Source organism: Terrapene carolina, unplaced genomic scaffold (genome assembly GCF_002925995.2).
Source record: "Terrapene carolina triunguis isolate 2854851 unplaced genomic scaffold, T_m_triunguis-2.0 Scaffold57, whole genome shotgun sequence".
Taxonomy (NCBI): domain Eukaryota; kingdom Metazoa; phylum Chordata; order Testudines; family Emydidae; genus Terrapene; species Terrapene triunguis.
The window spans coordinates 103,046-116,882 of record NW_020664408.1 but is presented as its reverse complement, the minus strand read 5'-3'; the positions used below and the strand labels follow the sequence as shown (position 1 = coordinate 116,882).

The window sequence follows — 13,837 nt, the reverse complement described above, 5'->3', positions numbered from 1 at the left end:
CCTCTTCAAACAGGACTGCATTACTGTGAACGAGGAACCTTGTAATTACATAATAAATAGCACATTTTATCTATGAAGCAGACGACTTCTCAAAAATTGTAGACCAGTGTTATATACATTTTCCCCATTCGTACAAACGGTTAAACGTTGTTGTTTTTTAAGCTAAAAGCCATTCCTAGGGCTTAAGATGTTTGATCATTAAAACCTGAGTAACATTTTTGGAGCCATCTTGGAAATACCAATCTGTATGATTCACAATGCATGATTCATTTCAAAATGCATTTGCATTGGACATGGTCCCATAAATAATATTTAGAAAACCACATGAGGCAACTTTCTGTTTAAAAAGAAGAAAGCATTATGCCTGTTTTTTTAAAAACACAGCACACAGGGCAGGTGATTTAGTCATTTCACATCATTGAACCAGCTTTTCTGTCTTACATGCTATTCTGGCATGATCCTTTTTTCCCTGTGTCTTTACTCTAGGCCTCGTGCTTTCTGGTCCCTATTCACCTCCTGTTACCCTGCTACCTCCCATTTTCTCTCTCTTCTTTCACACCTTTCCTTCCACAGCTAGTCCTCTTTAAATGCTTCTATTGTCTACCATTATTAGCAAGGCTAGTATGCTGACATTTCCCCCCACCTCTATCAGGCAGCAAACCAAGCTCCCACAGAGAATGCAAATTCCACAAAGTCAGACCAGTGCTGCACGCTCATGGCACATTCCTAAAGCTTGAAATTAAGCCTGAGAAATGCATCCTAACTTGTGTGCATGTTTAAATAATTTAAGCGAGTCAAAGATGTTGTGTCACCTAGTTCATCTTAGTGGTAATGCAGGATTGTTCTTTATTGTACTAGGCTTACTTCTAGTCCAGTTTTGAATATGCCAACCAATGGGGCAGCTTACACCACTTTCACTGGGATTCCAAAGCCTAGTAAAGTTTATCATTAGAGAGTGTTATGCTTATAACTAGTTGGTCTAAGTTTTACTTTTCTTAATTTAATTGCATTAATCCTAATTGTGCCACTTCTCCTCCCTCGATGGTTATGTACTTCCCGTATTTGCAGACTTGTGTCCCCACTTAATCAGTGGTTAGCTAAGCTATACCCATATAGCTTTTAAGATGTCCTTACAAATCAATCCTTTCAGTCTCACAACCATTTCTGTTGTCCTTTGAACTTCCTCCAATTTGTAAAAATAAATTCTTAAAAAAAAAAAAAAACCTTTCTAGTAAGAGGTGCTCAATATTAACCACAGAATAAATTCCAATTACAGTCATGGTTATTACCTCACTGCTGTGTCATGGAATATCTCAGCACATGCAGCCCAAAATTGTATTGGTCCTTTTTGTTCAGATGTCTCACTACTAATTTGTTTTGAATTCTCTCTCCTCAGTCAAACCTAAAGATAATGCTCGGAAAGACTTATTACTTCCCAGATTCCTCCTCCCCATTACATATCTGTGTTTGGGATTATAATTTCCCAGACGTACCTTGCATTTTTCTAAGAGAATTCACCTTGTTGTTTTCTGCCCAGATTTTTTAGATCTTTCCACAACCTTTTGTATTATTTTTGTACCACTCCCTGCACACTAGTAACTGTACATTTTATAACATGCTACCTACTACTACTACACAATTAAAGAAGATATTAAGACTGAATCCAATACTAAACTCATCTGTACCTTCTAGACTCCTCTTTCAATTTAACATTTGTTAAATTAAATCCTTTTTTTACACTCCTTTCACGTAGTTGTCAATCCATGTGACAGTAATCATAGCCAAGCTGATCTGAATTCATTTTGACAGTAAGGTTCTGAGACTGTATCCAAGGGTTTATCAAAATAAAGCCAATCTTAAAAATAACCAAGTCATGAGTAATAAGCAGCACTGGTTTATGAAGACTAGATCTTGCCAGACAAACATTTGTTTGGATACAGTTACAAAATTGACAGATGAATGGAAAGCAGACCAAGTAACAGATTTGGATTTTCTAGACATGATTACTATCAATATTTTACTAGGGATAGGATTCAGACTTTGAGAGAACAGTAATTGCCAGGATTTAGGGTGGTAAGAATTCAAGTATTTTACAGAAATAATTGTGGAAATGAAGATATTCAAACTTGAATGATGATAATTATTTAACAGAAGATTTTATCCATTGTGGAAAGAATAAAGGGACAATATCCTAATTAAATCCCAAATGCATACATAGTTATGATAACCATTTCAAAAGGTACACTGTCAAATCTGAGAGAGGCCAAAAATTAGAACTTTCAGCTTTCTTGATTCACAAGTATGCGTCATGCTGCCCCATTCTTGTGCGGAGGAGAAGATACTGAAATAGTTTCTCCTTCGCTACTCTGAAGAAATGGACAGAGAGATCACAAACAAGCCATGCACTCCAGACAGAATGGATCCCATAGTAAAATAGTCTAATTTTAAACAGCCTTTGTTTTTGAAGGGGCTGATATCTTACCTCCTAGGAATTTTATTTCTAAATGCTATTTTAGGTTCGATTATGTTTTGGGCACTGATAGTATCCCTTTAAAGCCCTATGATAGATTTATAATAAGGGAGTAAGTTTATTACAGAGCAATTTTATAAAGTCTACAATATTTGTGAACGAAAGCCAAGGAGTTTGTGGTTAGAAACCCATATTAATGTTTCAATAAAAGTAAACTAGTTGATGGATACATAAAACATATTTCACATTGCAATACTAGCAAGAGATATCTATCTAAATGTGCTTAAAAGCCCCACAGAACTCAAGCACAACACTGAGAATTCTATAACTGCAACGTATAAACCCTTAGACCAGGGGTAGGCAACCTACGGCACGTGTGCCGAAGGCAGCATGCGAGCTGATTTTCAGTGGCACTCACACTGCCCGGGTCCTGGCCACCGGTCTGGGGGGCACTGCATTTTAATTTAATTTTAAATGAAGTTTCTTAAACATTTTAAAAACCTTATTTACTTTACATACAACAATAGTTTAGTTATATATTATAGACTTATAGAAGGAGATCTTCTAAAAACGTTAAAATGTATTACTGGCACGCAAAACCTTAAATCAGAGTGAATAAATGAAGACTCGGCACACCACTTCTGAAAGGTTGCTGACCCCTGCCTTAGACCCTAAGTTATTTGCCAATCCCCAAACTGTAAACATCACAAGGTTCAATGAACTAGGCTCTCAGGTTATCTGATGTTCTTATTGATCACGCAGTAATATAGACAAAAATTAGGATTACCAAACACTACTGAATACTAGGTATTGTGCCATCAGCTAATTGAATTTTCTTGTCTTTCCCCACCCTATAAGCTGTTAAACTTTTCTGGAATTCATATAATGATGTATAGAAAAAACCACTAAGAAAGTGGATTAAAGGCATTTGGTACTCACTTGTCTATCTCAATACCAAGCGGATTAGCTGGACGTAGAGACAAGGGGGGAATCCCTTTGTTCCTGTCAGTGCGCGTGTCATAATAGTTCATTTCATCAACCCAGACAGCAGACTGATCCAAGATACCTAGAGAAAATAAAGCACATATCCTTAAAACAACAAAGGCTGTCCAGCACCATCAACTTCGTCCATACTGAATTAATTTGAAAAAGACTGAAAAATATAAAATGCGTGCCTAGGTAATATTTTGGAAGATACAGAACAAAACAACCTGGATACAATTATGCTAAACTATTTGCTTAGAGTAGCTGGAAAGGTATCAGTGGCAGGGCATCACACCTTACATCTCACAGACTGCACTGTTCTGTTTAAGATACAAAGTACCAACACGGACAAGTTAACAGAAAATAATAAAATAGCACTTTTCCAAGTCTTTACTCATCACCTCCAACCCTGTCACCCGCCAAAGATACCAGCTGCTAATGTGGTAGTCTCTCTTTTCATAAATTTTGGGGAAAATTCCTCATTTTCACCACTCAGCCAGAATAAAAGTTAACTCTGGCCACAAGCCCCTTAGCTAGCAAGTCCCGCAGTATGTGGCAGTCCTCAATGAGTGTAGAGCAGAGAGAACTGGCTTCCTCCCAACAGCTCAAGCATAGGGAGCATGTCAAGGCCCTCAGACTTTTGCTGTTTGGCAAAACACAGATTTCTTCCTCCCCAAGACTTCCCCCTCCCACAAGTTTCTAATAAAATCTGAAATATTAATATTTGGATTGTAAAACATTAGAACAGCTCTGGGGAAAGTATGTGTTATTTAATTGCCATTGGAACCATAGAAAACAAGAACCTAAACTGTTGCTTTTGTGTAGCCCTTATATAAACAGTGCCTGTCTTAATTTCTCAATGATCTAGATTGGATTCTAATTTTTTTTTATTCAAACGACATTTTTGACAGGATTGCAGATGAAATTTGGGGTTAGACTACTTGACAACATTCTTAATTATTAAACAACACACTAGAAATACCCCAAAAAGGTCTTTTTGTGTGTGTGTGTCTTACCAGGTATTAGTTGCTAATGTTGCTTAATTATAACAGCATCCAACATTCAACTCCTTTTTTAAAAGGATAACAGTCAGAAGGAACTATAGGTGTACTGTCCACGTTCCTTTTGTGTCTTTTACTGATTCATTAAGCTTAATAGCCCATTAAAGAACTTGATTACTGGGACTGTCATTTTTGCAAGTATTAATATCCATTCTAAAGGGTAGGAGTGTGTGAAGGAAATCAAAGAGTTTTCGCTTTCAGAAAAACAGATGCCTTCAATGACCAACGTATAAGTATACCTAAAAGGCAGATTTCAACCCAAAATGTGTATTGTTAGTATATATTTTGCAAGTACTAAACAAGTAAAGAGTAACTAAGGAACAACTATCAGTGGGTTAAATTTTATAAATAAAATTTATTTACAAAACCAAAGACATCTAGTCAATTTTAATTATTTAGCAAAACTAATTGTAAGTTTGAATGAGGCAAAATACCTATTTTCTCAGGTTTCAGGAGTTTGAAGGAAACAGTCGAAGTTCCTCTGCCACCTGATTTTGTAGTGACAATAATGTCCCCCTTATCATTTTTAGCTTGTCCCACTCGACACACTATTTTACTGGCAGACATCCATTCAGCAGTCAGCAGACAGTTGTGTCCACAGATTGTTAAACCTGGAAATCAAAGACTTACTGTGAATAAAACTGATGAAATACAGTCTGTCTTATAATAGTTAGTTTTCTGTTTATCTAGACATGTTATAAACAAATAAAAGAATTCTGCCAATCCTGTCTTTTATAATTTAGATGAATAATATTGATGTTTATTTTTAAGCATTTTTTCCTATTTTTATGCATTTAAACTTTCACAGTTGTGGAAAATTATGGGTGGGGGAGGTCAGACAATTATTTAATGACAAATAGACAGATTCAAACTATTAAGCGTTATAAGCTGTTAAAACACAAATTGTCAACATCACATGTCAAAATATACAAAGTAAATATCCTTAAATCAACAAATCAGACCCATTGTTACTATTCATTCCCTAATCCATTTGTAACAAGTCTAATCCAAAAATCTAAATAACTGAATTTTGACTCTAATAAGTTCTCAAGCAGCATTTTTTGTACTTTGCCTATCTTTATATTTTAATTACCATCACTGTAAGTATTTGTTGTGGGTTTGTGTATGTACAGACCCAATGAAATCAATGTTTACTGACATTTACGGATAAAAATCTAATCCTTCCAAGCCTAGTTAGAGATCATTGAGGTGCTCTCATCTGTATCTCTTCTATAGTACTTTGTAGACCCAATACAGTAAGGAAATCATGGGTATATTTTTCAAAAGCATGAACCTAAGCCCTATTGATTTTCAGTGGGAGGTAGGCACTTTTGAAAATACGACTTAAGCTCCTAATCATTTAGGTGCTTTTGAAACTGTTTCTCCCTATGTACTAAGTACATTGCTGATCAGCCTCTATATCTTCAAAACACTGCACAAATATTAATTATTCAGGTTTTCAGTATAGGTGTCTAGATTAGCTTCTGCCCCAATACAGATGGTACATCACTGTAATCAGACAATGCCAGTTTTTTTTAAAAATTGGGTTGGTTTGTATTTTCAATTTCTAGAAACCTCTTACCAATTTAACAGATACTTACATGAAAAAGGTCCACATGTGTCACACAGCCCCAAATATTTCACACTTTCTTTTCTCATAATTTAATTCTTTGAATGTACACAGCAGACAAATTTGGCAGGATTGAGGTTTTTGTCAGATAGCACATCTTTTCTTGGCCAAATTCATTTTTTTTAAGGGGACTAAAATGCTTGTTACAACAGAGTGGAATATTCAGAAAGAATTATTTTTAAAATCTACAGGGATGGTAGATAAATTATATATTTTTTAAAGGTGACCATCCACTGCCTTCTTCATTCTATTCAGCAGAATGGTATCCAATACTGATTGCAGTACCTCTCCAGCTCATGCACTGAATGAGAGCACCCTTTTTTGGCAATGACACGACGCCATTTGTAGACTAGTACTAGAAGCTATGGGATACTAAGCTGATCAACATAATAAGGGAGTTTATATGATGGAAGCAGATGTGCAGTGAGGTCGCATATAGGCCTGGGTGACTATTGTGATATTGTGACTGGAGCTGGGCAAGGATCTGTGTTATTTAACAATCCTCTTTGAATCAGCATCCAACTGGTTGATGAAGAGGGCAAAAAAAGGCACTATGGATGGTGTAAAATAGGTTAGCGGAGATAAGTTACATGACTTTGACTTTGCTGATGAAATTGCTTTACTAAGTATGATGTGGAACTGAATGATTCCCCTCATATCAGATGTAGAACAGGAAGCAGCAAAAATTGGATTGAAAGTAAAAAGTTATGAAGGTCAGAAACTGGACAACAGATGTAAAGATGTATGGGAATGGAAAAGAAATCACACAGGTAGAAGAGTTCAGCTATCTTGGGAATGTGATGACATTTGAAGGGGACTGTGAAAGATATTCATACAAGATTAGGAAAAGCAAACAGAGGTCTTTCACATCAAACTAAACCATGACTATACCATGTGACTGTACTGAGCTCACTACTGTACAGAGCAGAGACAATGGCTAACACAAAGCAATTGATGGGTAATCTCCACAGATGGCTGAGGAAGATATTACACATTTTATGGAAAGACAAAACAACAAATGCAAGAGTAAGGAAGCTGACAGAGCAGAACATGTTAGAAAATATCAACAACAACAAAAGGCTCAGGTGATTTGGACATGTATAACATATGGAAGATTGGAGCAAGTGTTAAGCAAGCATTGTACCTGTGGGAGGAAGGAGAAAGTGAGGAAGACCAAGGAAGAACTGGCAAAAGACAGTGACATAGTAAACTCAATGTGCTGGCATCACCTGAACTACTACAAAACTAGTGAGTGACCGTAATCAATGGAGGAACTGGACTCCCAGATGTGTCAATGGTACCAGAGGAACTAAGATCTAAAGTAAAGGTGACCAGCAGAGAAATAAATCTTGTCTCTGTGCAGTTGTGTGTTATTGTTTGTGGGGTGTTTTTTTTTCAGGGGATGGGGGGGGAGAGAAAAAGAAAGAAAGAAAGAAAGAAAAAGAAAGAAAGGTAGGTTTTATGTTTGTGTTTTGCCTTCAGAATGTATGAAATATCAAACCCTGTCTTTTCTGGCTTTTGCCCAGAATTTTTGGAAGGACAAAAATAAGAGGCTGGAGTGAAACTTTTCTCAGCCCCGACTGAAAAGGTGAGACAGTTGAATCTTTAACAAAGAACTTTTTCCCAAGTGTGTGATAGGAGTTTGAATTAAGCAGGTGCTAAGAAAATAATAAAGAAATAAAGAAATCAGACTTTGAAACCTGGGCAATTGAGAGGGAAAGTGATTTTTAGTCACTGTTTAAAGACTCTTGTCTTATGATATAATTGCCACTAGTTTGTCAAGTATACATAAAGTCATCCCACAAAACCAGGGTAGACAATACCAGACTTTTCTAGTGTAAAGACTAGCAAGGGGAAAAAAGCATTTTTTTTTTAATTATAACAACATTCAGAATGTTTTTATACATCAAAAGAAGCAAAAAAGAGCAGCCTGTTTCCTCCTTTGTAGGTCAGTTTTAAGGTTCACTCAATAAGATTCATTTAATTACTACTTAATTTAACTTGATGGAATAATTTAACTTGGATTTTCACTAAAATATGTAGGAAATGTTTATACTTGTGCAAAATCATTTGAAGATTTCTACATTATTTAAGAGTTTCTTTCCTGCCTTCAATTTTATTTCTTAAATAAATATTACTACTCAGGGAACATGGGACTTAAGGAGTCCACTAACTTAAAAATTTGCTATGATCGGCTTCACCTCACAGAATAATAAATGACATGGCACTGTAATGTATGTGCTCCTCATTAATGTTTTGCATACCACACTAAATATAGTAATGGCACAGGGCTAAAACTTTAAAACTGACAAAAGATCTCCCTCGATACATATTTGAATCCAGAAGCAAACTTTGTTCCCAAATGACAGAACTTCCTTATAAATGAAAAGTATTTTCTTAAATTTTCTGCAAGTGTTTTTAAAGTTTCAAAGTCGCAAGTGACTTACAACCTGGTTGTCTTTAACAGAATGATGTAAAAAGGCATATTCTCTTTCTTCATACATGTGGTACTCAGTTTATTCCCAAGCACATAATATTTTCTACTTTTTATTGAATTGTAATGCTTTTTGGCAGCAGGTGGTAAGGAGAGTTTAACTGAGATTTATAAAAATATTAGGCCTGAATCCAAAAAAGACTTACAAGTGTGAGTACTCCCATCGTGTGTAACTCTTTGCAAGACTGGGACCTTAGGGAATGTCTATGCTGCGATAAAAAACCCATGGCACTGAGTCTCAGATCAACTGACATGGGATCACATGACTCGGCTGTGGGGCTAAAAATAGCAGTGTAGACATTTGTGCTCAGGATGGAGCCCGAGCTCTGAGACCCTCCCCACTCATAGGGTCTCAGAGCCTGGGCTCCAGTGGAAGCCAGAACTTCTACACTGCAATTTTAGAGCCCCACAGCTTGAGCCCCACAAGCCCAAGTCAGCTGACCCAGGCCAGCAACAGACGTGTAGATGTACCTTTAGACACTCCCCAGAATAAACTAAATGTTAAATAAGCTAAGATAAAAATTGCAATGACTTTCAACTCTCCTACAACAACACAGAAGATGATTAGCAGCAAAGATCTGAAAGAAGACTTATTTACACTGTAAAGTAATGCACAATTGCCCAGGTGTATTATTGGAGGGGGTGTGGTGTGGCATAGCGTGACTTCAAATGGCAAGACAGAGTCCAGGTGAATTAGCTGGAATGCTGCTAAAAAGTACAACAAAAATTGTGTATATATAGTGCCTTTTACCTACATATATCAAAGGTTTTTTTGTTTTGTTTGGTTGTGTTTTTAAACAAATATTCACTAAGCTTCAACACCCTGGTCAGAGCAGGAAAATGTTGTTATACTGTTTTTTTAGATGGCAAACTGAAACACAGTAAAGTTAAACAATTTGAACACAGCCACAAAAGTCACTGGCAGAGTAGGGAACAGAACTTAGGAGTTCTGTTTTACAATCATGGGGTAAAATCCTGGTTCAATTGAAACCAAAGACAAAACTCTCATTGGCTTCACTACGGCCAGATTTCACCCATGGACTCTAACTACAAGACAAACCACCTCTGGCATAAGTAATAAGGTACACATATATTTAACGTGTACATTACCAATTCAAAACCATCCTTCCAAACTCATGGGGATAATTGTATATTATCATACTACCCATCGTTTATTTCCTCTGAATGTAAAAATATCAGAATCTGTCACCAAGCAGTTACTTGCAGTCTAAAAAAGTGGAATGCATCAAACCATTTCTCTGAATTTACCTATGAGGTCTGTTGGCCCAGTTCCCAAGTTTTCTCCTCTAATTGTGACTTTTGTCCATGAAATCCCTTCATTGGGAGAGATACCAGTAACAAGAGGGGGCTGGCGTGATCGAGACATGATATTTTCCTTCTGTGATTGGAAATCCAGTTACTCAGCAATCTGTTCAATAAGGAACAATAAATACAGTATGTATTTACAAAATAATTATATCAAAAACTGAAAACATTAAAATTGTAAAACTAAACATCTTTTAAAAATGTTTTTATAAAAAATAGTTTTCACCACACATTTTAAATATTTTTATATTTATATTTAAATTTAAATTATAATGTTATATTAATTACTAGATGTCCTTGCATTTACACGTATGTATATTCAATAACTCCAGATCTGAATTAAGTAAGGAAAGTAACCCCCCCCCCAAAAGATACATTAGAAACAAATCTATTAACATTCATAATGGTAAGTCAGAGTACACATGTATAATAAGATCACAGTAGTAAGAATTTGGAAGAATCTACTCAGTCAAGTCCATCCTTGGCTTAGATCAGAGGTACGATACTACCTACGTATGTTCACAACCATAACACCCCCCTTTCTTGGGGAGGGGGGGAGGATTCCTCAGGAGTAGTTTAGATAAATGATGAGCGTTTATCCAAAATGGAAACCATTCTTACTCTGAAAGTAAGAGACAGCTCCCGATACCAACATAAAGGAGAAATCAATATTATTAACAACAATATAAAAAAATCCTACCTGGCCCAGGACAATATACGCTTTGAATACGTATTCAAACAGCACGTGAAATTATTTGAGAACCATTTCCAGAATAGTATCATTTTGCATTTCAAATCAGGAGCCTGCCTGAATCATTTCAGTTATCTCAGCAGTCGTAAACACTACTAAAACTCCTGTGTCATGCAACTCATACTTAATCCGTGATTAATTCTGATACTAAACTTCTTGCTGTTTATTAGTAACTTTCATTTGCAAAGCTTTGCAAGCCAAAAAGCAGATGCACACAGCTTGAAGCAACATTAGCTCCCACTGGGTTCTTTCTGCAGCTGCTGCACAGGGATTCAGTCCAAAGAAGCAAATAGGTCCTGTAGTAACTTCAACAGTAAAAAAAGGGGCAAGCATAGCCGGGTTCAGGGACAGCCATCCACATATGATGACTCCTGTCTCAAGGGATATATGGATCACTTCACCTATTCTGTGACCCCCTAATCTCGCCAGGCAGGACAATTTTTTTTTTTAAACTCTGAGGGGGAACCTCACAGCATTTAGTCCCCTCTGCCCGGCCTTCCACCAGTTGCTCTTGGAGAGAAGATGATCTGTCATCACGTATTTATAACAGGAACTTCTCTAGTCTAGGCAAGCCGATAACCAAATATGACACCTAAAAAAAATGGCTGAAACCTTTCAGCGCAACTTAAATAGATGCTAGTGAGAACGTGACAGGATGTGATCCATGACAAACGACTTCTGAGTAGTCCAAAAATATATTGGTTTAAGGTATAAGATAATATATTATGAAAGTAACAAAAGTACAGGTACTGTACAATATAAAAGTCAGGCCTGGTGGCTGTCCAAAATGGATTAAAGCTACCTGTGCAACCTTAATTCAACCTCTTTGTGCATATTATGAGTGGGGCCCTACCAAATTCATGGTCCATTTTGGTCAATTTCCTGGTCATAGGATTTTAAAAATAATAAATTTCATGATTTCAGCTATTTAAATCTGAAATTTCACAGGGTGTAATTGTAGGGGTCCTGACCCAAAAAGGAGGTGTGTGTGTGGGGGGGACCGTGGGGGGGTTACAAGGTTATTGCAGGGGGGGGTTGCGGTACTGCTACCCTTACTTCTGTAATGCTGCTGGCAGTGGCATTGCCTTCAGAGTTGGGCAGATGGAGAGCAGTGGCTGCTGGCCAGGATCCCAGTTCTGAAGGCAGAGCTGCCACCACCAGCAGTGCAGAAGTAAGGATGGCATGGTATGGAATTGCGCTGTTGCCTGCAGAGCCAGGCCTTCAGTCAGCAGCCGCCACTCTCTGGCCGCCCAGCTCTGAAGGCACCAGTGGAGAATTAAGGATGGCATAGTATGGTATTACCACCCTTACTTCTGCGCTGCTGCTGGCGAGGCACTGCCTTCAGAGCTGGACACCTGACCAACAGCCGCCGCTCTCCAGCCACCCAGCTCTAAAGGCAGCAGTTTATCCACTCACAGACTATTTTTTCAATGGGATTCCTACCTCACTCAATGCACAGGATGGGCACCTATTCAATATTTTGTTTTCCTTCATTATTCAATGCGTGACCCCAAGCTGTGCTTACTACACGCTACTCATACCCTATTCTGAAGACAGGATTATTAATTTCCTCCAGGCCTTTTCCATGGTGCTCATCTCTACAGTATCTGAGTGATTCATAAACATTAACTAACTTTCAGAACACCCAAATGAGAAGGGGTTATTATCATTTCCATTTTACAGCTGAAGAACTGAGGTACAAAGAGATTAAGGTCAAAAGTATCCACTAATTTTGGTAACCAATTTGAGATGACTAGGACATGATTTTTCAGAGTACTTTGAACAAATGAAGTGCTATATAATACTAAGTACAGCTCCCATTCACTTCAGTTGCAACTGTGAATGCTCCACACTTCTGCAGATCAGACACCAAGATCTCAACTCAGGCACCCAGAAAATGAGGAACACAAAATTAGTGACCACCATGAAAAGTTTGGTTAAGTGACTTGTCGAGCATCATATAATACCACTATGGTAGACACAGGAATAGAATCCAATTCTCCAGGGCAGCAATCAACTGCCTTAATCATGAGACCACCCTCTCTCTCAACGGGTAGTGATCAATGGCTCCATGTCTAGTTGGCAGCCGGTTTCAAGCGGAGTGCCCCAAGGGTCGGTCCTGGGGCCGGTTTTGTTTAATATCTTTATTAATGATCTGGAGGATGGTGTGGACTGCACTCTCAGCAAGTTTGCAGATGACACTAAACTAGGAGGCGTGGTAGATACACTAGAGGGTAGGGATCGGATACAGAGGGACCTAGACAAATTAGAGGATTGGGCCAAAAAAAACCTGATGAGGTTCAACAAGGATAAGTGCAGAGTCCTGCACTTAGGACGGAAGAATCCCATGCACTGCTACAGACTAGGGACTGAATGGCTAGGTAGCAGTTCTGCAGAAAAGGACCTAGGGGTCACAGTGGACGAGAAGCTGGATATGAGTCAACAGTGTGCTCTTGTTGCCAAGAAGGCTAACGGCATTTTGGGCTGTATAAGTAGGGGCATTGCCAGCAGATCGAGGAACGTGATCGTTCCCCTTTATTCGACATTGGTGAGGCCTCATCTGGAATACTGTGTCCAGTTTTGGGCCCCACACTACAAGAAGGATGTGGAAAAATTGGAAAGAGTCCAGCGGAGGGCAACAAAAATGATTAGGGGTCTGGAGCACATGACTTATGAGGAGAGGCTGAGGGAACTGGGATTGTTTAGTCTCCAGAAGAGAAGAATGAGGGGGGATTTGATAGCAGCCTTCAACTACCTGAAGGGGGGTTCCAAAGAGGATGGAGCTCGGCTGTTCTCAGTGGTGGCAGATGACAGAACAAGGAGCAATGGTCTCAAGTTGCAGTGGGGGAGGTCCAGGTTGGATATTAGGAAACACTATTTCACTAGGAGGGTGGTGAAGCACTGGAATGCGTTACCTAGGGAGGTGGTGGAGTCTCCTTCCTTGGAGGTTTTTAAGGCCCGGCTTGACAAAGCCCTGGCTGGGATGATTTAGTTGGGAATTGGTCCTGCTTTGAGCAGGGGGTTGGACTAGATGACCTCTTGAGGTCCCTTCCAACCCTGATATTCTATGATTCTATGATTCTCTTTGCATCCTGTGCCTCATTCACGACACATTACCCAT

At 38.3% G+C, this 13,837-nt stretch overlaps 1 protein-coding gene across 1 annotated transcript in view; it reads right to left on the bottom strand.

Moving 5' to 3' along the window:
• LOC113407947 (exocyst complex component 2) overlaps positions 1-13,837 on the bottom strand; it is a 208,636-nt gene that overhangs the window by 176,443 nt on the left and 18,356 nt on the right. The window contains exons 2-4 of the mRNA XM_026658988.1: positions 9,909-10,068; positions 4,950-5,126; positions 3,410-3,536 (exon numbers count right to left, since the gene is read on the bottom strand). Of these exons, the coding sequence (XP_026514773.1) occupies positions 3,410-3,536; positions 4,950-5,126; positions 9,909-10,026 (422 nt within the window). The 5' untranslated portion in view covers positions 10,027-10,068. The remainder of the gene's footprint in view (positions 1-3,409; positions 3,537-4,949; positions 5,127-9,908; positions 10,069-13,837) is intronic.